We start from the raw sequence: 27,127 nt of genomic DNA, 5'->3' as shown, positions 1-27,127 counted from the left end.
GTTACATCTGTGCTTGCAATGCCTTGACGTAGTGTGCTGCTCGACTGAAAAGCACAAATGTTGCCTGAGAGACGTCTGACTGAAGCACCAACCAGTGAACCAAGATCTGTTTAAAAAAAAAAAGAAAAGAAAAGAAAGAAAATGTTGCTATCTGAGAGCTTACTCCCCTGAAAGTAAGTCTGAGATAACGCTGTGTGCGATAGAAAAGCTTCATTCCTGCCTGTCAGTGTTAAGGGGGGTTTAGTGTGTCTGTGGCCAGGATCAGAGCAGAGCCAGGTCAAGATGGACGGAGGCCGAGAGTCTCCCCATCTGAGCTCTGTCAAACACTCGTAAAAACCATCCCTGCTTCACGGACACCCCCGTCACCATGGCAATAGTTAGATCTTCACACGGTGGGCCAATTGCAGTATTACACATAACAGGAAAGGAGGAGGGGAGGCTGTGTGCAGGCAGGGGGGGGATGTGGGGCGAGGGAGGGATTTCAATATACCGTGTACAGTGAATGTATTGTAACGTGTGTCTGTTGTCAAGTGCTTTTAAATTATATTTTCGTATGTAATGTGGAGACCAATGTTTCCTTTTTGTACGGGGGAACAACAGGTTGTGAGCAGAGTGACTTGTAAATGATGTCAAACTGTCTTTCTATATAAAAGAGAAGCTGCTTAAGTGTAAACATGAAATGACAATAAAAAAAAACAATAAACCAACAAAAAAACCAGCAAAATAAAGTAAAAAGCTCTGTAGCTCAGACTGATGGTGGACTTCTTTCTTTTCTTTCTTCTCCAAAAATGAAGCACAACAGTTACTTAAATGCATTTAGACAAGCTTACTTTATTCATAAAGATTTTTGCAGTACACACTTAAAACCGTCGTCCAGACATTCTCACATGAAAAGGGCTGCGTCGGACATACACACACACACATACATTTTGCCTTGTGATTGCTGGGCATGTGCAATTTTTAAAGCCTGAACACAACACTGTCGGGGGGGGGGTTACTCTGTGATGACAGAAAAATAGACAAGTAGTGGTATGAAGCCCTGTGGGGGGAGGACACGTAGGAATGACATTCACTCATGAGGGCTGAGCACGAAGCCATGACGTTTCACAGTTCTAACTTTTAAAACGTGGAAGTACGGAACAATAAAAGTGTCTGAAACCCGAGTGTCCTGCAGTCTGTTTGCCTTCGAACGTGGTGCCGGTGTCCCTTTTTTTTTTTTTCTTAAACCGAGCCATCGAAGAACCGAATAAAAGTGCACGCCAGGAAGTAAATCATCATTGGTCCATTATTCCTTTCATCACTAAAACATGAGGGAGGTAACAGTGAGGAGCAGGGTCACGACAGCAATTCACAGATCTCTCCACAAACTTATACTTATTTTCATATGTACAATACATTCAGAATAAAGCCTTATTTAGTGCAGATACATGGAAACATAGTGCTGTTTGTTTTTTTGTTGTTGTAGTTGTTGAAACCATCTGACGTCTTGTGTTGGTTAATCACCATCATACGTTCAGCAGCTTGGGAGAAATCAAAGATCACTTCCCAAGTTGAAAAAAAAAAAGAAAAAAATCTCCACATCCTTCTTCGATTATACACCCACACACGCATATTCAGAGCTCTCATCGCAGTTACAATTAAAAAAATGTTTCGTATCTTTTCTCTGTCCTCCCACCATTTGAATCAGAATTAAAAGATGAAGTACTTTCTTGGCTGCCTCACCGTGAGAGAAATATTCAGGGTGAAAGAACAGGGACATTAAGACAGTAAAATGCTTCTTTCTTCCAATCCCTCCTGCTACTCTTCACTCTTTTCGCTTTATCGACTGTAATTGTGTAGTGTGTTGTTTTGTAGTTGTTGTTTTGATCACAGAATAAATGCATGCACTTTCAAGGGTGCTTTAGCAGAAAGATGAGCATGACAGAAAAGTAAAGGAGCTTGAGACTGTTCCAAAGTGTTAATGATCCTTTGACCCACTGTGCATTTAAAGTGAAAGCTACTCTACTAAATAAACACCTCAGTGGAGTAGCACAGACTCTTCTTCCTTCCAGAGAAGAACTACATTCTTTCTAACCTTTAAGATTGCCCGAAAAGTGCTAGTGATTGTATATTAACAAGACAACTTAACCGAACCCCAGTTAAAATGAACTAATAGCTGACGACACATTTACCCATACAGTGTGACAGAATTCTAGGTTTTTGCCCTCGGGGAGGGGGGAAAAAAAACAAAAAAAAACAACAAAAACCCTTCACTCGATCTGCTCGAAGTTGAGCACGTGGCCGTCAAAGTGCGTGAGGACGTGCCTCTCGAAGAGCTGCTGCTGGCAGTTGAGGGGGAACTGCTCGGAGCAGACGGGGCAGACCTTCCAGTGGCTCTCCACGTGCTGCTCGAAGCTGCGCTGCTCGAAGTGGGGCGGGAAGATCACCTCGCACAGTGGGCAGCGCTTGTGAACGTCGTTACTGGGAACAGGAAGTAAGACAAGGGTGAGGCAGAATGAAAAGAGATGAAGAGATCCAGTGCATGATATGAGGTGTAGTGATAACGTACGTGGACCCTCATACAGCAGATGTATTGATGTATTGAGGCTGCCACAGCAAAAACCCATGCAGATATACCTAACTGTTAAACCAGCTGTCAGTATTCAATACAATACTGACAGGCTGTGATTGGCTGACCCAAATTTGGTTTCAGACAACAATGTGGTGTTTTTGGCTTCCTCCACTGTCCACAGTGAGGTTATTATGACAATGAGTGTTACCTCCACGTGATGATGCAGTTCAGGAACTTTTAATTCCAGGTACGTTTGCTCATAAACTAAAAGGTTCCTGTGGTCCATTCAAATTTCAAATTTCAAATTCAAATTTAAGTTCATTCATCGTGGTCCATTGTTCTCTGTGTTTCCATCTCAGTCTTAAACAACACCATGGGATGATGACACACTGACTGTTCACACACATTATGCACTTTCCCCAACTATCTGCAAGAAGCAACTGGCGCACTTTATTTTTAAAGCAGATATCAGTGGAATGTTTTTGTTAATATAAGTCCTAAATAGTCCTATTTTCCGTCAGCAATCACTTACATGAAGTATTTCAGCCTAAACACGAGTCTCTCCGTCACTCTGCTCTGCTGTAACCCGAGGAGAAAATTTTCCTTGTGGGATACAAGTGTTATCCAATGAGGGGAGAGAACGGCATGAAGGGCTGTGTGTGCAGCCAAGGGATGCGCGTGAATGTGGTGACGTAGCACGAGGACCAATTGATGCCTGACAAGGGCGGGGGCTGCTAACTCATGGTGCGTTCAAGGAAACTCGTACTTTGTGTTTGTCCTTCCTGTGAAGTCATACCAGTTCGATCTGGTACGAGTTCACGGGTCGGAAGTTACGAGTGGCCGTTATAGGGAACTTTCACAGACAACAGGACGGTAAAAACACGAGCTACGGGTTACCTGGAACGCTACCAAGTCGTAGTTGTGACTTGAAGCTGTAACTTACAGTTTCAAAAGCCTGCCTTGAACACAGCATTAGCCGAAACGGCCGTGCCACTGATATCTGCTTTAATGTTCTTTATCTATTCATTTTTACTTATTTTTTATTTCCGTATCAAAATTACCGCTGTCCATTTTATAATTGTTGTCTCTCATGTATAACAAGGTTTTCATGGAAGTGACAATAAACTGAATTGATTGATGATGTAACATGAAGCACACAATCATTTCTACATAATTATTTTCATTGAAATATGCCGGTGTGTTTACACACATGCTCTCTTGTTAAACTGTTCATACATTTATTCATAATAAGCTTATTGTGTGATACCCAGAAATGTTGCATTACCACTATATGATGTATTGTTTTGGTTTTATTGATGAGAACCTGTCCTTTAAACTGCACATCGATAAACTCGTTTCTAAGCTGAAATTGAAACTGGGTTTCTTTTTTTAAAGAAATAAATCATGTTTTTCATTGCAAGTCAGAAAACATTTGATCACCAGAACATTTTTAACCCTTGTTGGACTATGGAGACCTGCTTTTTATGAACGCTCCTGATAGTTTTTAAAGAAATTGGATACTGTATACCACTGCGCTTTGCGTTTTATTACTGGTTGCAGCTATCGCGTACATCACTGTTCCTATATGCTGTCGCACATAGTCCATCATTGTATGTCCGTAGACTCTCTCACTGGCTGACTTTTATTTATAAATCTATTCTTGGACTTCTGCCTACAGATTTGTATTTACACATGTGACGGACCTCAGCCGATCTCAGGGCATCAGAAAGTCAGAACTGAACTGGGCAAAAAGGCTTTTCAATTTGTACCTGGAACGTGTGCAGAAGGACTTGAAATTGACACATCTTGTAACTCTGGGGGAATTCAAGGCAATTATAAAAGACAAAGAAATAAGCTCAGTTGGATCTTGTGATTGCACTGTGTAATCATGTTTCCCACTCTTCTTTTCCTGTAGTGTGTGATCGTATTTTATTTGTGTCTTGCGTGTTTGGTGTAACCATCCGTCTTGGCCAGGTCACTCTTAGAAAAGAGGTTTTAAAGAGGTTGATTGATTGATTTACAGACTAAATTATTAACAGATTAATCAATTAAGTCATTGCCACACCAATCAATAATGTACATAATCATTAGCTGCAGCATTACAGTTATATAAATAGACAACTACCCGCTCTCTGGAGTCACTTAGCGGCTCTGCAGGTCTTTTCAGATCAGCCTGGTTTGGCTCACCACCAGCACACAAGATGCATGGAAGGAATCCCACCCCCACCATACCGCCGTCTGTTTTTAATCAATGCTTGTGTGTAATTTCTTCCCTTCTTTAAATGTCCCGATTGTAAAAGTGAAGTTATTCTAACATTATTTTTTATGTCAGTGAGAGGGCATGCTACCTGGAGTCGAAGCAAAAGCTGCCCCTGGCTTCGCCGCGCCTGCTGGACTGATGATCACAGGACGGCTGAGCTCCATCCGCAACCTACGATGCACAGCAAGCACATTGTGAGAAGGAAGGTCATTATCTCCAGAGCTGTGTTATGTACGTACGCCAGCAAAACAAAAAAGGAGACGTGCTGACAGAATGATGTGAGCCAGTGAAGATTAGTGTGTGTGTGTATGCATGTGCAGCTGGGTTTCTATTTAAAGATTACCACACCAGTCCCTGTTAGGTTTACTCCCAAACAACCAAAGATATAATCCGCCACTAACTGATCTTAGGTCTGTCCCTATGCAAAATCTCCCCTAATTACTCTCTCCTGGCCCTTGTTATCTTCGCCTCTCTTGAGCTCTGAAGGAGTGACGTTAATTAGAGCTTTATGCAAATGAGTTCAAAGCTCCATCTTTTAAGGGCAAGCTGCATTTCCCTTTACTCATTGAGGAGGAGCACTCCAGAGACAGAGGCGAAATAAGCAGGGGGATTACCATGACAGGATTCATTGGCTGCAAAACAGAAGGAAGGTTAGGAGAGAAAAGCTGTGATCAAAATTTATGCCGCTTTAAAAAAAAATCCAGATGTATTGCTGTACTGAGATAGGGTTAGGGCTGAGATCAATTATGGTCTTGCAACTTATTGAAGAAATCCTTTCAAGAAGACATACAGGAAACATGAAAACGAAACAGTATTATCAGCATGTGTAAAACCCATATTAATACAAATACTCCAATTAAGAATACCTGCCAGCTACCACCCTGTGTTTTAGTGTGTGTGTGTGTTTATCTGCACATACACTCCGTGGCTCCTCTGGTGGGTGCTCCAGGCTCTCCGGGGGGCTCGTGCTGCGAGTGGGCTGGATGCAGACCACCTCCTGGTCCCAGCCCGGTGCCCCGGCTTCAGGGCTATGAGGTGAGATCGGGGGTGCGCACGGAGGGGCGCAGGGTGGCGCCTCGGGCGGCGGACGGGTCATATGCTCAGGAGACAGAGCAACGTCCACCCGGTCTAGAAAAACAGTGACTGGTATTATCCTGAGCAAACAGCAAAATGTTACTCAGAGAGAGAGAGGTCAAGCTTAGAAATCCTCTCCTACCTCTTGTGGTGTCGGTGGAGTAGGGATTGCCGTACTGCAGCTCAGCGGGCCTCTGGGGCACCAGAGGCGGAGGGGAGGGGTCCTGGGGGTAGGGCAGAGGGTAGCGGAGCACCATCGGCTGCCTGACCTCCGCACCCTGAACACCGGCCTCCTGCTCCCTCTGCCTGCACACGTAGCGCTGCAGCTCCTGGAGGAGAGAGCACCATCCCTGAGCATCATGGGACCTCCACAGGCTGAACCAAATATCAAGTCTTTAAAGGGACATTGTGTAACTTCTCCTGTTATCTATTCACGAAAATCGATTATTTGGTTCAAAAGTCTGTTTTTCATCAATCAGTAATTCCCCCCATCAACAAACTGAAGTGTTCCTTTCAGCTCTGAATTAGCCGTTCATATCATTCATATCTCCATGGAGCGGGTAAGCTCGGTGCTGGCTGCCATGTGGTGTCGCCATGTTTTTACGTTCAGTGGCAGCGTGACGGTAGGAAACCACGGAAACTCAGCGGAGACACCGGAGCTGTCGGCTCAGGTCGAGGTGGCGTCTGTGAAAAGTCACCGCGGTAACGCAGTGAGGAGGAATGGAGCGTTACACTGATGCTGCATTCACCTGCAGTCGGGCAGACGGCCGTCGGTAACAAACCAGATGTCATTTTAGTCACAGAAGTCGAGAGAAAGCCGGTAAAACGTGGGTCAGGTAAACAATACCACATCGCCATGACAACATATTGTCACGTGTATTGTTTTGCCTCGTGCTGACGGACCACTTGTTTACATAGAGGCTTGTTTATGCCGTTACGTGCAGCGGCTGTCGTCCGTCTGCCGTCTGCCCAATTTCACGTGAATGCAGCATGAAAAATACGACTGAGTTGCTTGCGATATACAACCACAACGCTAGATGGGAGTAATTCCTACACAATGTACCTTTAAAAAGAAACCTATGAAAATATGAAGTGCATGGATGGCTGAATGGTGGATGGAGTGTACACTGCATATTGTCCACGGTTTTGAAACTGTCCTGGGATGTCCCTCCTAAGTTTTCATTCATTTCTTCATGGCTTTTTTTTTCTCATCTGACCCACTGTTTTCGGTGTTTTTCTTTTCCAGTTATGTTTAAATTGAAAATTTGCTTTTGTTTCATTTCCTTGGGTATTTCACCATGATTATCTGTCTGAAGAGTGAGGGATTGAAGAGAGGAGCTGTGTGAAAGAAATTCAGTTTCCATGGCACATTTTCATTGTTTGGACCACACAGGGAGCGAGTACTTTAAACTCAGAGTTAAGTTTCCCTCTACACTGTTACTGCCCTTTGTGATTATATCTGAAGCAAGAGCATTAGTACCCTACTCATTACTGTAATGGGTGTCAGACTCTGGCTCCCTCCGCTCTGGTGTTGCTGATAGAGGGACCCCCCCCCTCCCTCCCTCTCCCTCTCTTACCTCCCTCTTCACTATTCCCCCCTGGCCCCCTCTCTTGATGACTTCATTAGTGCGCTGCTATCAGGTTTAACATTTAAACCAGGGTTGGGAAGGTGAAACAGACACATCGCGTGGCATTTGCACTGTCTAATGGCACTGTACCGCTGGGCGAAAGAAGCAAGTATAGATGTTTTAATTAGTGGGTAGTGGGGAGTCTGGAGAAGGAGAGCGCTCAGACACTGCACTGAAATGTGATGATATTTTTTGTGGAATTCAATTGGGCCGACATTATCCACATACGGTGTGTGATTTCTACAGTCACAGAAGGACATTTTTTAATTTGGAGCTTTTTAAAAGTCAAACTAACCTTAATTTATTATTTAAAAAAAACACAAAAATGCACTGTTTGAACTCTGAAGACACGATCCAGTGCTAACTTATTTATACACAGCTAATATCTGCTGCCATCATGTTGTGGTAGGAACGCGTCTCGTGCTTTACCTCCTGTAGCTGCTCCTTGTCTCTCAGAGCCTGGGCAAGGTTGCGTTTCAGCTCCGTCACCTCACTGGCTCGCTCCGCCATCTGCACCTAAAAAAACACACACAACACAATGGAAATAAAACACAAACATCATTGAATGTGCAATCAAGTTATTGTATCTATTTCAATAACCAATCAGTAAGCTTTTCTCTTAACATCAGTCCATTAAGTTTCTTAGTGTTGTGACATTTCCTTGTACTTTTACCATCAGTCTATCAGGACACAGTGAGTTTTTCTTTCCCCCTCTGTGATGTCTGGTATATTTATTGAGCAACAAATGCTTGAACATTAAAAGTGCTAAACTGCGGCGCCCTGGGGGTCTGGTGGCGGAGGCTGAGGATCTGGTTTGTTGGATGTCATTTCACATCTCTTTCCCCCTCATTATCTCTCATCACTGCTCAGTCAGACGTCTAATAAAGACATAAAAAATGCAAAAGGAAAAAAAAACAAACTAAATTGCTTGCTGACTGATTAGTGATAATGAAAGACAATCTCAAGAGGACTGTGATGTAATAAGATATTAGCTCAAGCTGTTTGATGTGCATATTACAGGAAAGTGCATAGGAAATCCTTTTAACGTCCCAGTGCTCCACATTATTAGCAAGGCAAAATGCAGAGTGTGAATAATAAAATATGTGGACTTGAAATGATTGAATTACTGAATTATTTTCATTATTGATTAAAGTTGTTTATTCGATCAAATATCAGGAAAAATTCTCCTCACTGAAAAGCTGTTACTGGGGAATGTTTGCCAATCTGTAAATGTAACACTGAATCAATAATCAAAGTAGTGATTAATTTGGGGAACTAAAATAATTAGTGGCAGATTCATTCAGGAAACATTTTATCTTTCCTGGCGCTGATACGAGCCTCTTTCCCTTTTTTCTTGCTCCCAGGTTTGTGTTTCCACTCCGCTGGTGTCACCTGATGAAGATGAATGTCGCCAAACATACGCACAGGCAAGTAAGTGAATGAATTAATGGGTGTCATTGGGTTTTATTTAAGCTGCTGGAGCTGTGTCAAATGTGTGGTGTTTACTGTAAAACACACAGCCCAAGCCACAGAAACACAGACAGAACCACGGACTGTGTGCAGGGCAGACCGGAGCAGACCAGGGGATCGTAGTAAATCTCTTTCTCTCTAACAGGACTGACCCTGTGGGATAGTTTACATGACTAGTTGCCTGCTGGTCTCTTATTTCATCTCATTACAAAGGGTCCCGACTCCCTCCTCTCCCGCGGCTTCTCTTTCTGCTTCATGTCTGTCTGTCTATCCCTCTTTTTTCACTCTTAAATTCTGTTAGCTTCTTTCGCCCGCCCCCCCACCATTCTCTTTCATCTCCTTTGTCCTCTCTCGCTCTCCCCCTCTTTCATAAATTTACGGCGCAGCATTAGAGGGTTAAGTTCAGGTGAAGGGAGTCGGCAACAGTGAATTTCTGTGCTGCCCCCCTCCCCGCTTGCTCTCTCTCTCCTCGTCTTATTCTCCTCTCCCTCGCTCCATCCACTGCGCGGGTGATGTAAACAGCCGTAAAGCATGGCGCTCTGCGGATGCCTCTCTTGTCAGTCTCCGGGGCCATTAAGAGCGGCTCGGGGCCCGGGCCACTCGCCTCAGACAGGAGACTCTATCAAAGACAGGGGGGAGAGGCTTATTTACAGCTCTGATAAACACACACTCACTGGTGGAGATTAAACGCTGGTAGGTACTTTGGCCGACGTTCGCACGCAAAACGCAAGCAGCAGCGCAAGTGCTTGTATTGCATCACACACACACACACACACATACCACACACAGTGACTCATGTGTGGCATTGACACAGCAGCTATGTGTTCATGCATGCAGTGACCTGGTTCTTCTGGTTAAATGCACCCTAAGGTAAACTGTTATGGATATTTGACAGTCTTAGGCCAAGTGTTATTGTGGGTTACGTTGCTAGTGGCTACTCATATACTCTCCATGAATAGTAAAACACATTTGTAGCTTGAGGTGCCCTATATGAAGTAGAAAATGACTCCACTGAAGCAAAATTCATCCAAAAACTAAAATTGCCACCCCATGGTTGTCTGCCTCCACTCCCAGTTCCAGGTTACATCCTTGTCATATGAAATATTAACGATGTTTAAAATGTTGTCATAATTCCTGTGTGAGTTATAGGTGAAAATGTTCCATCATAATAATCTTGACCAGAGGTCTTCAACAGGGGGTCCGTGACCCCTCGGGGGTCTGCAGAGGTGCTGCAGAGGGGTCATGAAACCTTTGGTTGATTATACAATTTTGTTTTTTATTCTAAGCATAAATGTGGAAACAAAAAAACAAACAAACAATGTCAATTTGAATAGCTTGTATGCATGATTATCATTCAATTGAAAGACATGAAAGACATGGTGGCACAACCATGAATATACAAACCTGTGTATTAATTGAATAGCTGAGTATTGAATCCAGGGTATGTTTGTACATGGTAGGCTACTAGGCCTAGTTTAATATAATACACAATTTTATAAATATTTGGGGGTCCCTGCTTCATCTCTACAACAATTTGGGGGTCCTTGGCCTGAAAAACGTTGATCTTGACCTTTGACCTCTGATGATCTAAATCAAACTAATTCATCCTCCAGTCAAAGTTAAAGTTCCTCATTTTATAGCAATTATGTATCAACCAGAACACAGCTACAAACCGACCAGTCAGGATACAAGCTTAAAAACCAACCAATCAAAATGCAGCTGCCAATCAAGGAACAAATCAGAACATAGCTACAAATCAACCATTCAGGCTAATCAATAGTGAAAGTGATAATAAGTTAAGGCCCTAACTTTGCCCAATTACAGCACGGTGCTCATAAACACCTATACCCACACTGGAGCATGTGTGTTGCTTTAACCTATATTTACACAGGAAATTATTTGCTGAGTGTGTGCAGGGTGGGGGGGGGGGGGGGGCAGTAGCTGGCTTGCTCCTGGGCTCACACCCACCTGCTGATCACTGAGAGAGTGTTACCTCATATTTCTGGCCAACAACTCTTACGGGAGTTCAGCCAACATCAACACAGTCACATCTCTCTGGGCTTTTGAGGTATATTGTGTACTGTATGTGTCTGTGTGTAGGTGTGTGCCTCACTCTGAACCGCTCCTCCTCATTGGCCAGCCGCTGTTTGAGCGTTTCGTTGATGGCGCACTGCTCCCTCCACTTCTCCTCCATCATCGCCAGCTCTTCCTCCACCGAGCGTGTCTGTTCCTTCTCCGCCTCCCCCATGTTCCTCGCCGCCGCCTCCAGCAGCACCTGCTCCTCCAGATCATCCCTCTCCTCCTCCAGATCATCCCTCTCTTCTAGATCATCCCTCTCCTCCTCCGCCTTGGGTTCACTTTCCGCCTCGGTGATCTCCTCGCTGTCCTCGCTCTCCTCACTCTCCTCGCTCTCCGCGCTCGGCCTCTCGTTCTCCACCTCCACCCAGCTGGTCATCCTCAGGCTCTCCTCCGGCAGGCTCTCCTTCTTCTCCTCTTTTTCTTTCTCTTCATCTTCATCCTCGTCCTTCTGGTTGGCCTCTGCCTCGCCCTCTGCCTCGACCCTCTCCTCCTGCATGGTCTGTCTCTGCATGTCCTCAGTGTCTGTGCTGATGTGTGTGTCAATGTACATTGACTCCCTGTTTTGGAGATCTGGGGTGATTGTCATCTCAGCTGCTTCTTGTAGGACTGCAGCCACTATGTTCCCTGAAGAGAAACACAGCAGAAACACACAATCAAATGATATCCCCTGCTTTGATTACAGTAATAATATTCTCTAAAAAGTCCTAATTATGGATATTTCAGTATAATCATCTTAGCGTTGGAAACAGTGGGAAAGCACAGTTATCTCATCAAAGCTTTGGCATTAACTTTTTGGATGTTACATTAGGCCATTGACGTCACTCATCCACTCTCTGCTTTAATTTATTCCCTATTTCCAAGAATCTGCAGCAGCTTGTTTTAAGATGTGCATGTTGATATGTTTGATTGATTGATTAATTCGTCCATTTGACAAAACATAAAACATATACACAAACAAATCAATAATTCATGATCAATATGAGCGAAAGGGCGTAGGCAGAAGCAAAGCTTATTAATGCCTACCCTGTTTACAGGAAGAAAGATTACAAAAACAAAACAACCCTGTGAGAAGATTACACCCGAAAAGTAGAGTAAGTAAAGTAAAATAGTATCAAAATAAAACAAGCAGAACCATCGTTTTAATAATAATAATTAACTTACTTTATTCTAGTTTTAAATATTTATTCAATACATTGATTTTAAACATCCTTTTAAATTGGGTACTAGTTGAACATGATTTTAATTCATTGTCATGGCTATTCCATAGATTTACTCCAATAACAGATATGCATTTGCCTTTAGTATTTGTCCTTGCTTTTGGTTTGTTTTGTTTTTTGGTCATACTGGGACTCTCTAGTTGAGAACAGCTCCTGTATGCAGGGTGGAAGTAGGTTGTTTAATGCCTTATAAGTTATTACCGCAGTGTTTAAATTGACCACTTCTTCAAATTTCAATGTATTGGTACTGATGAAGAGTGGATTGGTTGGTAGGTAATACTTATGGTGTATAATTCAAATGGCTTTCTTTTGCAGTATGAAGATAGGATTGGTAATTGTTGTATACAGTATGTGTTTCCCCATACCTCAACACAATGTTAGGTAAGGAAGTATGAGGGAACAGTGCAGTATGTAGAGTGAGTTTTTTTTTGTTGAGGTGAAAGGAGCAACAGCGATGGCCCAGAGTTTTGTTCAGTCATGTCAAAGTGAGCCATATCCCTTACAGTGAAATTATGTCTTGTAACTGCAAAGCATTATGATCAACTGGGGGTGGAGGTGCTACTACAGTATTGGAGCCTGTTGTATACATACATACCTGCTGTGGGTGACTCTGGGCTGGGGGTCAGTGGCTCCTGTGTGGTCTCAGTGGATGCATTTCTCTTTGGCTCCTGCACACAGACACGCAGCAACGACAACACATCAACATAATAGAATTTCCAGTCGTTGAGGTGTTAATCAACTCACTATTACTCACCCCCTGTGATTCAGTTGTGTTGAGCTTAGCAACCTGCCTGCGGAGGCGCTGACACTCACGGTACTTCTCCTTGTAGTGCTCGGCCGCCATGTGAAGACGCAGCTTCAGCTCCTCCACCTCCCTCTGCAGCTCAGCCTCCGCCTCGGACACCACCATCATGCTGGGTGTCACCTCCCCACTGGTCCCAACACCCTGAAATAGAGAAGGAAGTGTGACAAGATGCATGAATTGATGAAATGCAATAGGATTCCTCCTCTTCTACACTTCTTTATAAAGTTAAACACCAAATTTAAAAAGAGGTGCTCTCTGGCTGTCTCTCCTTCGTTCTCACTGCTCCTTGAATAACAATTGAAAAAGTAAAAGTTCTTCAGCTAACGAGGTTAGGGGTCTGGACACTGACCACTTCCTTCTGTGCAGTGCTCCTCATGCGGTCTAACTGGCTCTCCATGCGTTGGCACTCGGCCTGCGCGTCGGCTAGACTGGCGCGGAGCTTGTCAGCCTCCAGTCGGGCGCGGTACAGCTCAGTCATGGTGTGGTCACGGGCGCTGGCTGAGTCACGGAGCTCTGAAGCCAGCAGGGAGGCCTGCTGCCGGGACGCCTGCAGCTGCTCCTCGGCCTGACGGAGCTGCTCACGCACACGGGCCAGCTCTGCCTAAAGGCATGTAAAAAAAAGTCAAATGTATGTAAAGATGAACTGATTTTGCTGAAAGGGTGCATTGATATAGGTGCAACTTAGTTTCATTTACTGAAAAAAAGAATTTTAAAACAGTTCAATACAAAAAAATAATAACAATGCAACTCCGGAATGAAAGGGGGCAGAAATAAGCCAACTTTTGTTGTCTAACGCTTTTTTCAAGAAATCCTTTCACAAATTAGATAATATGTGTATCAAAGCAAAAAAGGAGAAGAAAAAAATAGAATAAAATTAATTAAAATAATGGCTGCAGACCATTGCCAGACTGTCTACTGCCTCCATGTTCTGTTTCATACTGAGGATGGCAGATGAAGACAGCACCACTGCACTTTGTTTCAGATCGAATGTCTTTTCTGCTGCTGTAATGATTGTGTATATGTGTGGGACAGTATTGTATTATGCACAAAATGCACTTTCTTTTTTTCTTTCCCTGCTGGGCCCCTCTGGACATTAATGTAATGTAATATGCACTTTTGCACTAGTTTTGCGTCAGTATTAAGCTGCTCTAAATGATATCTCGTTGTTATTCATAACTGTGTTATTATGACAATACAGTATCTAAGTTTCTAAGACCAGCCATCTACTCATCATCCTAGTAAATTCCTAGGTCTTAATAACATTTTTTTTATATCATATCAACTTTTATTTTTACAACTATATACATACAAATAAATGTAGATGTGCACACAGTAACATAGGGAAATGATTTATTAGGCTATTAGTGTTTGTACTTTGGTAGTCTACGTATGTGATGCACACAACAACCACCGTTACCTTGTCGGCCTTATGCGCCAGCAGCTCTTTCTCCAGGCTGTCCCGCTGGGCAACACAGGCTCTGAGCCGGTCCAGCTCCTCCTGGAACTGGGCAATGGTCACTTCCCTGTTCAGCTCCACTGCTTTCAACATCTGCAGCTCGGCACTCAGCTTAGTGTTCTCCAGCTCGGTGCTGCGCAGGTGAGCCTGAACACGTGACAGCAAAAGGGGAAAAGAGACAAAAAGAAAAGGGCTTCGTTGGTCAAAAAATGATCTTCTCCATTCATCCAGCCTCTCAGATATTATATCAAGAGCTGTCTCCAAACCTTGTAGAGATCTCTCTCATCCTTCTCGTTCTTCAGCTGACTCTCCAGACTGTCCCTCTCTGCTGTCAGCTTCTTCAGACGATCACGCAGGCTGCGAGGGAAATAATGAAAACACAATTTTAAGAATCTTTTCCCTGTGGATCATCACAGTTTGATTTCAAGCCACAGATGGAATGTCAAGGAATGTCCACCTAAAATGACAGTAACATCTGTTTCTCCATGCCAGATGTAATGTTCCCCAGTGGGCAAGTGCTTTGGCAACATTTTGTACGTGTGTGGTTGTGTGTGCACATGAGAATATTAGCAGAGGGGGTGAAGAGAAAGCTGTTATAATTTAATGCTTAAATAACATATTTTATCATGTGAAACTCTTTCCTGAAACCAGTGTGTGACTGATGCTGATTCCGTGCCATGGCTATTTTTGAGGCTCTGGTTTGAGCTTTCTATTATTTAGCCTGCTGCATGTACAAAAGTAGAAGGATGAAGATGTGGAGGAAGCGGAAGGCCGGCGAGAAATCCTCTCCAAAAGCAGTTATGTAAACAGCCCTGTCCGCACAGAGATGGATGATTGATGGCCGAGCGCTCTCCGCTCACCAATCCAGCTCCGTCTCCTTTTGCAGGCCTCTCTGGGTGACTCCCAGCAGGTCCTCCTCCAGCTGGCGAACCCGGTCCGTGGCCTCCGTCAGCCTTCTCCTCACCTCCTCCCTCTCTTCTGACAGGCCCTGCGACGAGCGCAGCAGCTCCTGCGGGACGGGGGGAGACAGCTGTGGATCACACACTGACCGCTGCTGCAGCCGTTGGCGGCAGCTCAACTGCAGAGCGAGCTGAAGCATGCCCAAAGATGACAGAGGAGGTAAACAGGAGCTTATGCAAGAGTCATGATTCATCATCACTGATGGTAATATTTCATATGATGCATGACATGTGCATGAGAACTTGCACATCCACACTTACATACTTTATGTTGCACTAACATAGTATGTTTTTATGTTTCATGTGTAACATATTGACCATTGATACCTATATACACAATCGCCACTTTATTAGGTGAAGCCATATTCTGTTGTAGTCTACTAAATTATAAATTATAATAAACAGTCATGAATGCATAAAGCGCTTATTATTTACAGCTCCTAAAATTCATTCATAATGTCTTCTTGACTTTTTCTTACTTCATTTTCAGTTGCACCTTTTCTGTACTGCGTATTTCTAGTTAACTAGGTATCAATTGTCCGTTTCCCCTCTGGGGATCTTGGAAGTCTTTTCGCATCAATCACAAATCACCAATTTCAAATTATGATCTGTGAACCTTTTGATGGCTTCCAAATGCACAGTCTGTATTTGCTGTATAATGTCAAGCGGTCTTGGACGAACACACAGCTGCACTGCAGGGTGAATGCGTGTGGGAACAGCCTGCCGAGTAGTCAACTCTTAACCCTGTACGCATTATGATGCCATTGGGGGGAAAATGTTTGGAGTGTTTTTATGTCTCAAAATAGACTAAATAAACATAATCTAAAGAAACTTTTTAGAAATTATTATTTTTTGGAGGTTTTGGGGATTTGTTGCCTGTAGGCAACATTGTACCATAAAGGTGCATAAGTGAACGTGTACCATTGTGAAACAACCCATTGAAATGAATGACTCAAAGAGTCTAAGCGTATTTCTTTGAAGAATAATTAATTATAATTGTATTTTACAGTAAATTCTATCTTATACTGTTCTAGAAATACCAGTCTCTGTAAACTTTCACCTCCACTGGCCTCATCCTCATCTCAATTCTCACTCTAAACTTCCTCCTCATCATCATGATAACCTGAAGTTTACATTACTGCAACCAAAATCTAATTTATTGTAAGGATCAAAACAAAATTATGATGAATGATATGTTTTTGAACATTATATTTACACCTAAACACACACAACCATAATCCCATGCTGCAGTGTTGATTCCATAATGGTTCACTTCAGGCAACAGGTGCATTTTAACAAGTTTCCATTATTTAATAAGCAAATCAGGATCGATAGAGCATTGTAGTGTATGAGTGTGTGTGAATGGGCATCTGTGTCTTTATATTGTATCATGTGTCTGTTCTTTTTTTGTTTGTTTGTTTGTTCATTGTTTTAGTTTTTTTGTCTGTTTGTTTGTTCTGCTTACTTTCTTTGTATGTTACAATGTACTATGTATGTTTGTATTTCCGTTGATAACATGGACCCCCTCGAAAATGAGATGGCACATCTCAAGGGGCTATCCTGTAAAATAAAGTCACATAATAAAGTCACATAAATAAATTGCATGGAACTTTTAAAAGTATAACTGCATTAAAAGGGATCAATTGTGGAGATGTGACAGGCCAAAAATTGGTATGTTGCCTGAGGGCAACATGGTACCATAGAGGGTTAAAAAAAAAACCACACAAATTCCTGTTGTCCCACAACAGATCCTGAGGTCTGTTTTCTCCAACGAGGTGTGTCTTCTTAGGAAATGCCTTGTTGTTTGAACCTGATGCAAATCAGCAGAGTAGGACATTCAATCACTCACGACTAATATTGGTTGTGTCAGAACAACATACCTCTGCACACATCGTCCTCTCTATTTGTAGCTTACACACGCACACATGCACTCGCTGCCGCACACTCAGGAGGGCGGACACGTAGCCATACAGTCAAGGACATATGGAGACAGACAGGTAGCACATAGTGCAGCCATCAATCCGCAACAGATAGAAAAGTGCACATGCACACACCAACGCATTCTCAGGCCTGTCTCCCTCTGGGCTTGGCTCTGCGTAGATTACTGTATGATTTTTACGGCTGGCGTTTGGGAAGCACTTTAGCAGTGCATAAAGACCTTATAAAAAGTGTAGTCGTAAAATTAGCAGCCACAAAATATGTACTTATGTTTTCATGTTAAACTCAAAGGATATTTTCATCAGCGTGGCATGAGCGAACGCACCTACTATAAATGCTCTACAAAAGACACACACACCTACTCACTGAAGTCGTATATCTGCAGATGGACATGCCTGTTGAATGAAAAGCAGCACGGTAATAACAGTGTGTGTGTGTATTGCCACGTAATTTATGGCGATTTTGTCCTTCGTAAAAAAAAAAAGAGAGAGAGAGCAGCAGAGGACTAACTCAAAGCAGCCTGCTGTCGCTCTGAGCTCGGACCTGAGAGCTGCACTAGGGGGCGATAAGAGACTGGATTCTAACTCCCACAACTCTTGGCAAGTTTCAGTGGTTCACCTCTCCCCTTCCTCGGCCACCCCCCCCACACACACACACACACACTTCTCTGCTTTCATTGGGTTTAAGGCGTGTGTGCCAAGCTACTGCTTATCAAATGAGCAACTCGTAAAACACTAAAATCTGAAATCTGACTCATCCCAGTGAACCGGGTGAGAGAAAAAGAAGATTAAATCAATATGGAGCATTACTCAATCTCCTTATTGAATCTTGACAGAGGTTGTTAAATATCATTTTATCCACCTCGCTCGAACAAAATAAATTATTCACGCGTCATGCCTATAAACTAACCCTGAACCAAAACCAGTGAACATTGAGAGAGAGCGAGACGGGGACGGAGAGACGGACGGGGAGACGACAGACAGTGAGAAAGCAGTGGCCACTGAATCGCGTGACTGAGTGGTGTTTGTCCCTGAGGCTGGGCAGGGCTCTTTTTTTTTTTTCAGGCAGGCGGTTTTGCGGACTACCCTCCTCTCATTCCACACACAGACTAAAAGGGTTTGCAAGCGGGTGGCATAATGAGCGTGTTTGTGTGTGTGAGTGTGTGTGTGTGCGCGCGAGCTTGTGCATGTGTGAATGCACATTAGAGGGGCCCTGTGGTGTGGAGCCCGAATGTGAGAGTTGAGTGTGAGAATGAAGGAGGTGGGGGGGGGAGAGGGGAGGTGGTGGGGGCAGTTTGTGCATGTGTATGAGCGTGTGCGCGCGCGCGTGTGTGTTTGTGTGTTTGACGTCATGTTTGTTCACTCTGTGGTCGCGATGGCACCGTCCCTGACGCCAGATGCCCGAGAAAACTGCGTCCCAATTCCGTTCTGGCCCACTGAGTCAGGTCGTTAAAGAAGGAGAGAAAGACTGGCATGCACATACACACACACACACACACATACACACACACGTACACACTCGCTGTGGCTCTTTGTGCGTCTCTAAAAACAGGGACACAGATTATTCATAAATTCTGGCTTTTGAAGTTTTCAGACCTGTGATCACTGGTGAGGAACCGGCTCCACACATGTGTAAATAGGCTAACCGTCGCTGCACACCCTCACCCTGCACACGCACACAAACTACCTCACCTTTCATTTCAATGTTGCGCAAACTGTTTCTGATAACAAAAACTTTTTTTTTTTTTTAGATGCATGTTAACTAAATCAAGCCACCCTGGCTCCTTGTGTTACCACTGATTATGTGTTGCTGGGGTTGCAAAATTCCAGGAATTTTCAAAGTTAGAAACTTCCCTAGGAAATAACGTGAATATATGGGAATAAACGGGAATAAATGGGAATAAATCTGAAATTTACAAAATTGAAGATTGGCCCTTAACAGGGAACTTAAATATAGTTGGGGAAAATATATTGTAGCATAATCTTGGCTAAAACAACCAGATTTAATGCAAGTACACTTGAATATCTATATGCTATTCCTCAATCACATGCACGCAGTGGAGTAATATTTTACTCAACATTCATGTTTTTGTTGTTCAGTAAAATAATTGATTGTTCATACAAGAATTAAAACTTGATAAAGTTCTACTCAAGTTTTTTAATTGTATTATTTTGCATTGATGTCTGCTTATGACAAAAAAAAATATTTACATTTGTGTTTGGATATGATACAGTTTGTTTAAATTACCCCCAATTTCCAGTTAATTCCCATAAATTCCCATAATTCCCATGGAAGGTTTCTAATTTGGAATATTTCCAAAATTCCCCAACTTAACTTCCCATGGAAAGTTTCTGGAAATTTGTAACCCTATGTGTTGAAGACTGTGTGTGTGCATGCCGTCTCTCCTCATGCATCCCTATCTTCCCTCTCGTCATGTGGTTCCCTCCCTCTGACCTGGTTGTGTGTCCGCAGCAGGCAGCATGTCTCCCTCTCCTGCTCGCGCTCCCTGGCCAGTCGTTTCTGCTCCTCCTGCAGCTGCTGCTTCTCCTCCTGCAGGAGCCGCATGGCCTTCAGCAGCTCCCTGCGCTCCTGCTGCGCCTCCTCCACTCGCTACAACGCAGGAGAGAAGTTGATGAGTATTGTACCTACATATTAAAGACTTTAGTGCAAGTGATCTGGTTTTCGTAATTATCTTGTCCTGTCAAGAGATAATGATTTAAAAAATGAATATATCTTTTTTTTTGTTTTATATGACACACTGTGTCTCATTTTCATGGAAGCTTTGAAGGACAATAATGTAATAGTTTATTAATTCCAAAAGAAGAAATGTGTCCTCTGCTTTTCCCCCTGCTCTCTGAGGTCAGAGGTCATGGTCATGGTCTAGACCAGCGCCTGTGAATCTGATAGGGATCAAGCACGTTGCTATAAAATCTTTTATTGGGGATCAAACCACAGAAAGATGGAAAACTGAGAAAGCAGTGTTGGTCCTGTGTGGCCTACCTCTAGCAAGCCTGTCTTGGTGGTGACGACCAGTATGTCTGAGTTACTGTCGTCCTCGGTGACGGTCAGCAGCTCCTCCGTGGGCGTTGCTGACCTGAACTGGAATGGCGTGCTGGCTCCTCTGATGTCACCAGCATGTGTGACGTAACAGAACTGGTAAAACTCTCCGTCAGATTTGGGTACGTAATACCCTGGGGTTGCAAAGACATGACAGAGCGTTAAATTCACTTGTGTGTTTGTCTGTAATTTGATTTAATGTTAAATTTGTGACTTTGTATCTGTTTCAGAATTAAATTTAGTATCTACAGCTGTTCTGATTTAAAATGGAGAGAAAATACTACACTGGATGAAAAGCAGCCAGCACTGTCCCTTTCATACAGCCCTGCAGGAGGAAATTATTCACCAGACAACACTGATAGGTAGCACATCATTTATATATGCTAACATTTCAAATAGCCAAAGCTACGCTGAGAGCTCAGTGGAGAGCAGTGCTGACGTGTAAGGCCTGGTTCTGCGGGCCGGAGGAGTAAGTACAGAACATCCGCCAGGCAGCCAACTGGTTTTACTGACTACTGACACACCACAGCATGCTCTCATATTTTCACTGTGTAATATCTGACCATTCCAGGCCCAGTAAAACCAGTTTGCAGGCCCTCAATGTGTATGTGTGTGTGTGTGGTTTGAGAGGTGCTCGGGTCCCAGGCCGCCGTTTGCGGCTGTGTTCCCTTATTAAATAAAAGTGCTGGTTTTTATATGTGCTGTAAAATGGAGGAGTTACTTTGGACTACACTGAGTCTGTATAGTGGTTTACATAGTGTGTCTGTATGTGCATGTGTGTGTGTGTGTGTGTGTGTGTGTGTGTGTACCTTGAAACACAACAGTCCTGTGCACAGTACTTCCTGGTTCATAGTTTTCAGGCATGGGAGACCAAAGGAAGGTGTAATAATCCCTGGCTGTGCTCCAACCCACCTGAAAGGACATCATAAACAAAACTGAACATGTTGATCCACCAGAAAAAATAGTTCCTGCCTGGACAGCGTAAAGCAACGGGTTATTATGTTGTAAAATCACAAGTATCAAACTAATTACCTTAACATATATGATTAGAAGGTTAATAGCATTTCATCTTTTTGTTACCGTCTCATTCTTTTGACAACACAGACATAAAGGAATCTAGAGGATTACATACAATGTTCAAGGCAAGAATGGAAACATTTAAAAGCCTGCCCCCTCATTCTTCCACACACCTCCTCCTCCCCCTCGCTTCCTGCCCCTTTTGGGCTCACAAAAAAAAAAAAAAAGAGGGGCAGTGTAGGTGTGAGATTGGGGCGGGAAAAGCTGGGGTGTACATAGCTTTGTGTGGAAGAGCACACATGCGCAGACTCGTGAGACGGCAGAGAACGTCCTACGTGGTAATGAGGGAAGGGGTTGAGGTTGAGGGAGGGGGAGGGAGGGGGAGACGGGGGAAGAAAAGGTGAAAATTTTACACAAAATGGCAAGGGAGATGTAATTCCATGAATTTCATGTGTTGTTAGGTGACAGATGATGAAAGTGAGTTGTGAACATCATAACTCATGTCCTGCGTCGTAAATCTGTCACGCACAACCACACACTCTCCCCTGTTTGGGCCGCTCGTGTACATACACACAAACACGCGCGCACACACACACAAACACACACACACACACACACACACCTCGTTTCAAGTCACACATCACATGTTTGTGACATTACATAACTGCACTACAGCTGTGGATAACTCAACCACCTGTGGCACTATGGGATTTTTTTTTTTTTGCATCTAAAAAAATGAAAGGAAAGGTGGCACGAGAGAGAAACCTTGTCATTCAGACAGATGTACGATGAGTTTAGGCAAAATGATAAATAGATGCATAAGACACTTTTTTTTTACTCAATAACCATTCAATGATATGTAATAATAAAGGTTCTTATGAACCTACTACTGTTTTGGGCTGATGATGAGGTAAAGTTGGAATGGTTCTTCAGAAAAGAAGTCTTTACTATAGCTACTTTCATAAAAAGTGCCTTGACACAAAGAAAAAGTGAATTGTTTAGTCTGTACTCTGATGATTTTGTTTGTTGTCTAAGTATGAAATGTGTCTTGTAAGCCCTTATAGGCTGGACACCTTTATTGGTGCATGACACTTAAATAAATATAAATTCATTCATTCATTCATTCATTCATTCATGCAGTTAGATATGTAGATACAACAACAATCGAACCAACAATCTAATGAATTTCAATCCAGGAGAAAATAAAAGAGGTCAATATGTGACAAAGCAATTGGAAGCTTCACACAGTGACAGTAAATCAACTGTGCTACTCAAAACATTTGTCAAAACTTCAGGTTAGATAATGCAGTTGCATGAAACATAATTGCAGTGTTTACCTTATCAGCCCATTACATTGTGCATAATACTATGCAAGTAAATTGTAACAGTCAGTGTGGAAACCAGGCCAAGAACATTCTTTCCACCTCCAGCAGCATCTCAGTGAGAGGCTTGGCTCGCTGTGGACTGCTGCCAAGTTTGCTTGTGTGCTCACGTGTATTTGCTTAAGACACAGGAGACATAAATAATTTTTCTAATTGCAGAGTGAAGATGACTGACAGTCAGTTAGGTATGGTGTAGCATTCCAACATGGGAGTGATGTTATAAAATAATCACAGGCAAAGCAGCTATCAATCACGCAGTCAAGGTGTGAGGGAACAGCACGATGACACTTTAATTATACCCTCACACAACGGGTTTCTCCCTGTCGACCCAACAAACATGCCACAACCGAAAAAACCTCCAGAGGGCTTTTTCTTTTCTTTTTTTTAGGGAGTTGTGTGTGCACATGTGTATGTGTGTAACAATGTGTTCAATTCTATGTGGGACAAAAATGTGTCACCATACTAGAAAACAAAAGAAAACCTGACAAGCTTGATTTGAGTGTACACTCTTTGTGTTTACTGTGTATACAATGCATGTACAATGCCGTTTGAGAGCACCGCTAGCTAGGAGCAAGTTGGTTTTACTGGGATCCTTATTATTGTCCTATGAACAGTATCAGCCACTAGGTGGTGTCTGTGCACAACTCAAACCAAAAGTGTCTGTCTGAGCAGCCTGAGTCATCCTCACCCAGAGTCAGCTGGATTGCTCAGTGTCTCTGTGTCTCAGGTAACGCCTATAGATGTGAAGGTAAGTGAGGGGGGGGAAATGCTCACTCCCTGACTCACCTCCCACACAGGTTTTTGCCTCTGGGAGACAAAAAGGAGTCATCAAAGACAAACATTTGCATCAATGCTGATCATCGGTGCTCGGTGACAAAGTCAAAGCTAATCAATCATTTATAATAATACAGCAACAACCTGTTGATTCTGACACCTTCACAAAACGATGTGCAGTGTCAGCTCATTTCCTGTTATGATTAATGCGAATGATTGTCATCTAGAAAAACACACATAAATAACTCGACCGTTTACCTGCCCTAATTAAAAAAAGGATCAATTAACACGCAAGTATAATTTGTTTATCCTCATAACACACACACTGACGCTGCCAATATTTTCACAGAATTAAATAAGATCTAATATCGCCCTACAAAGACAGACATCTACGTAAAAGGGATTAAGGAAGTGTAGTCTGCTTGTTCCCTGACATGAAGCACTAACCATCAAACAGGTTTCATTAGCACGGATTACAACAATTAAATTTTCCAATTGACTTTTTCCAAATAAACCCAGCATCTTTATTCTTTTTTAATTGAGCTGGTGGATTTGAAGTCAGTTCTTAAACAACGATAAAATGTTTGTCTTTTGCCTTTACGAGACATTAAGTTTCCTAGTTCACATTTCCTGTTAATTACGTGTGAGATTTGATGGCCTTGATAAAAGAGTGCAGCTGAGGGGGAGGTTGGGTTTGCAGGAAGCAGAGAAAAAGACTGATGGAAAGTCAGAGGGGAACGAACAAGTGAAGTGGGTCCTAATAAGAATCAGAGCGGTTCATAAAGAGCACCAAATGTTTGCCCCCCAGCGAGACCTACTGTAACCAGCCCACCATGTACACTCTTCCTCTTTCTGCATGCGGAGCAACCACACCAAAGCTTGCGGTGAGGTTTTAGGCATGTAGTGAAGAGCTGGGGCATTAGTGTCAAGGCGGATGTATGTGTTAATGTGCCAAACTCAAACCTATGGGCAATTAATAAAACGCTAACACATAATCCATGTCAAAAACACGTATGTAATGGGCTGGGAAAAGCTCCAATGTCTGAGTGTCTCTTTGTAATTTCAGTGATTCAGATTAAAGTCCTGAATTGATTATGCCTGGCTATGTCTTTGAAGGATGATCTGAGTAATAGCAGCTGCAACGTTTGTGTGTGTGTGTGTGTGTGTGTGTGCGTGCTTGTATTGTACCTTAAAGATGCCCACCCAGTCTTTGGGGTGGGGTGTTATGTAGGGGGTCAGGGTGTAGCGACACTCCAGGGGCGCCTGGGGCAGGAAACTCTTCCCCACATTCTGGAAGATGACGTGGGCGAAGTTGGACGTTTCCATGACGCTGACGCTGCTGCCCGGCGACGAGTCCACCACCTGGAACGACGACATTGTATCCTATTGGTCACTTCATTTGTCTGCAGGGGGGAAGAGCAGCAGAGGAAAGAGACACTCAACAAAGGAACACATACCGGTACATAACTTTTCCTCCGAGTCATGCACAAAGTCAGAAGCTGTTCATTTTAATAAAAACAAATAAAGTTTGTGTTCTTGAATCAGCTCAGTGAACATGCACAGGCGAAGTCAACAGCTAAGCAGAGGTCTTCTGATGTGTGTCTACACAGATATGGTGAATAAGATGCATATCAACGTTCATTTAGTGGAGCAAAGCTGCAGCCACTTGTACTCAATAATCTCTCTTTTAATTTGTGGCATTTACTTAGCACAGATGAGCACAGAAGACTTTTGTTGCCCGACTTCAGCCTTCAAGGCTCGGCCTTAAAACAGCAACAAGTGATGGGAGAGGCTCTGTCCTTCTAAGGGAACAAAACACTCTTCTCCACTGTCCTTCTGTAACCCACAAGTTGTCTGGAGGAGAGCAAAATGGATGAGTGGATTAATGATTTTCAACGCTGAACACTGAGAATTAAGGGTATTATATTATAGTGTGGGTAGCAGACTTTTTACTTCAGGGGGAATTCCATTACTTTTCTTGTCAAAAACAATTTACTAGTCATGGTGAGCCTGCGAAAACAGTTGTGTGCTTTGTCCAGTGATAGTGATGTCATGGTGAGTAAAGAACGTGGGCTTTGAACAGGAAGCGACAGTCTAAGGTTTTCTGCAGCATGATACATGGAAAGTCAAGATGTCTCTGTGTCGTCATTTTCATCCTTCATTCTGAATTTGTCTCTTAAAGTCACTAAATATCATGAAGGTAAAATTATCACCAAAAAAATCTTCTATTCTTCTTATCAAAGATGTATAACAACCTGATGTAGCTAAGCTGGGTGGAAGCTACAGTGTGCCCTTTAACTGAGACACCACCACATCACACACACACAGGACCTTACAGCAAGACAGCTGACTTGAGACTGCTTAAACTACGCCTTTGTTTTGATGATAGTGAGCAGAGGAGGGGGGGGAAACACCAGTGCTAAATGTGTCTAGCCGCTAGCAAGTGATGAAGCCTGCTTTGCATCACTGTCCTGGATGACAACAGGGCTAAAGAAAACAACAAAACGATCCTGCTACCCTACATTTCCCCACATGTGACCCACACCGTGGACTCCTGACTCAGATATAAACGCATGTGAAAGTCATAACTGAGGCTCGATTCAGCAAAAACCAGCCCACATGGCACTGTCTGCACAACTGAGACACAGCCACAAAACACTTAGCAAATGCACAGCACACAGCTCTGACATGTAAAATCCTGACTCAGTTAGCCGGAGGATAATCTTATTTACGGCAGCTAAGGCAGCTAACATTAGCTTGCGAACAGGCCATGTCGTGTCAAGTCACTAGCTAAGCTAAACACTGTCTTAGAGAAACAACAGACGGAGTGACAGACGTTAATTTCGCGTGAAATTGAAAGAGTAGCCCTTTCACCTGCAAAGAAGAGTGACTGTCTGCCGGACAGGCCGATGTTTTTGCCACTGTCCCCGTTGTTGTCAAAGCTCTGACGATGATGCGTCTCCTCCTGAAAGAGCAGATGATGCTGAACTTCCGGGATGCTGAGCAGCGCTGAGGATGCTGAGGATGCTCAGGAGGAGACGAGGGTAGACGTGGTATCTAACACTGAAGAGGGCTCTATCAGTATATAGGAAAAAATGAAAAATGAAAAAAATCAAATATTTATTTTTCTCCATATGGCTTAAAACAATTCCACAAGTGTAAGTAAGTGTAAAAAGTAGTTGTATTGTTTTCAAGTTATCTGTTTTCACCACTGCAAAGCAAATAACACATTGCAAAGTTAGTTTTGTGATTATTTAATCTATTGATTTTGCAACAATACGACAGTGTGAAGTGAATACTGTACGGACAGTAGCGGCTAAAGGGCATTAACTAATAAAAGCACAGGATGTCCCGCCTTTGCTTTATTCCCATTGGCTGTTGAGGCTGACCAAGCGCTGTGATTGGTGCAAATCCCGCTCAGTCATAACAGTTCGGTTTGGCTTTCCTGGCTTGACAGCTG

At 43.2% G+C, this 27,127-nt stretch overlaps 1 protein-coding gene across 3 annotated transcripts; it reads right to left on the bottom strand.

Moving 5' to 3' along the window:
* Nucleotides 1-806: 806 nt before the first annotated feature.
* On the bottom strand, nucleotides 807-26,969 carry tax1bp1a (Tax1 (human T-cell leukemia virus type I) binding protein 1a). 3 transcript variants are annotated; one of them, XM_085792161.1, is made up of 18 exons: nucleotides 26,542-26,969; nucleotides 24,856-25,070; nucleotides 21,304-21,406; nucleotides 20,438-20,628; nucleotides 19,892-20,047; nucleotides 15,401-15,549; nucleotides 14,807-14,897; nucleotides 14,502-14,687; nucleotides 13,434-13,685; nucleotides 13,034-13,225; nucleotides 12,875-12,947; nucleotides 11,097-11,686; nucleotides 7,943-8,029; nucleotides 6,028-6,214; nucleotides 5,731-5,939; nucleotides 4,900-4,982; nucleotides 2,241-2,460; nucleotides 2,020-2,204 (listed from the first exon to the last, which is right to left on the bottom strand). In XM_085792161.1, exons 2-17 carry the CDS (start codon nucleotides 25,042-25,044, stop codon nucleotides 2,250-2,252), a joined length of 2,949 nt encoding a protein of 982 aa, XP_085648287.1. In that variant the 5' UTR covers nucleotides 25,045-25,070; nucleotides 26,542-26,969; the 3' UTR covers nucleotides 2,020-2,204; nucleotides 2,241-2,249. The 3 variants fall into 3 exon arrangements, with proteins under 3 accessions (XP_085648286.1, XP_085648287.1, XP_085648288.1); XM_085792160.1 differs by having other exon boundaries at nucleotides 807-2,460; XM_085792162.1 differs by lacking the exons at nucleotides 2,020-2,204; nucleotides 2,241-2,460; nucleotides 4,900-4,982; ... (1 more) ...; nucleotides 6,028-6,214; nucleotides 7,943-8,029 and adding an exon at nucleotides 9,161-9,602.
* Between the last annotated feature and the right edge of the window lie 158 nt (nucleotides 26,970-27,127).

Source organism: Trachurus japonicus, chromosome 11, assembly GCF_045865225.1.
Source record: "Trachurus japonicus isolate A0001 chromosome 11, Traja_1.0".
NCBI classification, from domain to species: Eukaryota; Metazoa; Chordata; class Actinopteri; order Carangiformes; family Carangidae; genus Trachurus; species Trachurus japonicus.
This window is presented reverse-complemented; position numbering and strand designations above follow the sequence as displayed.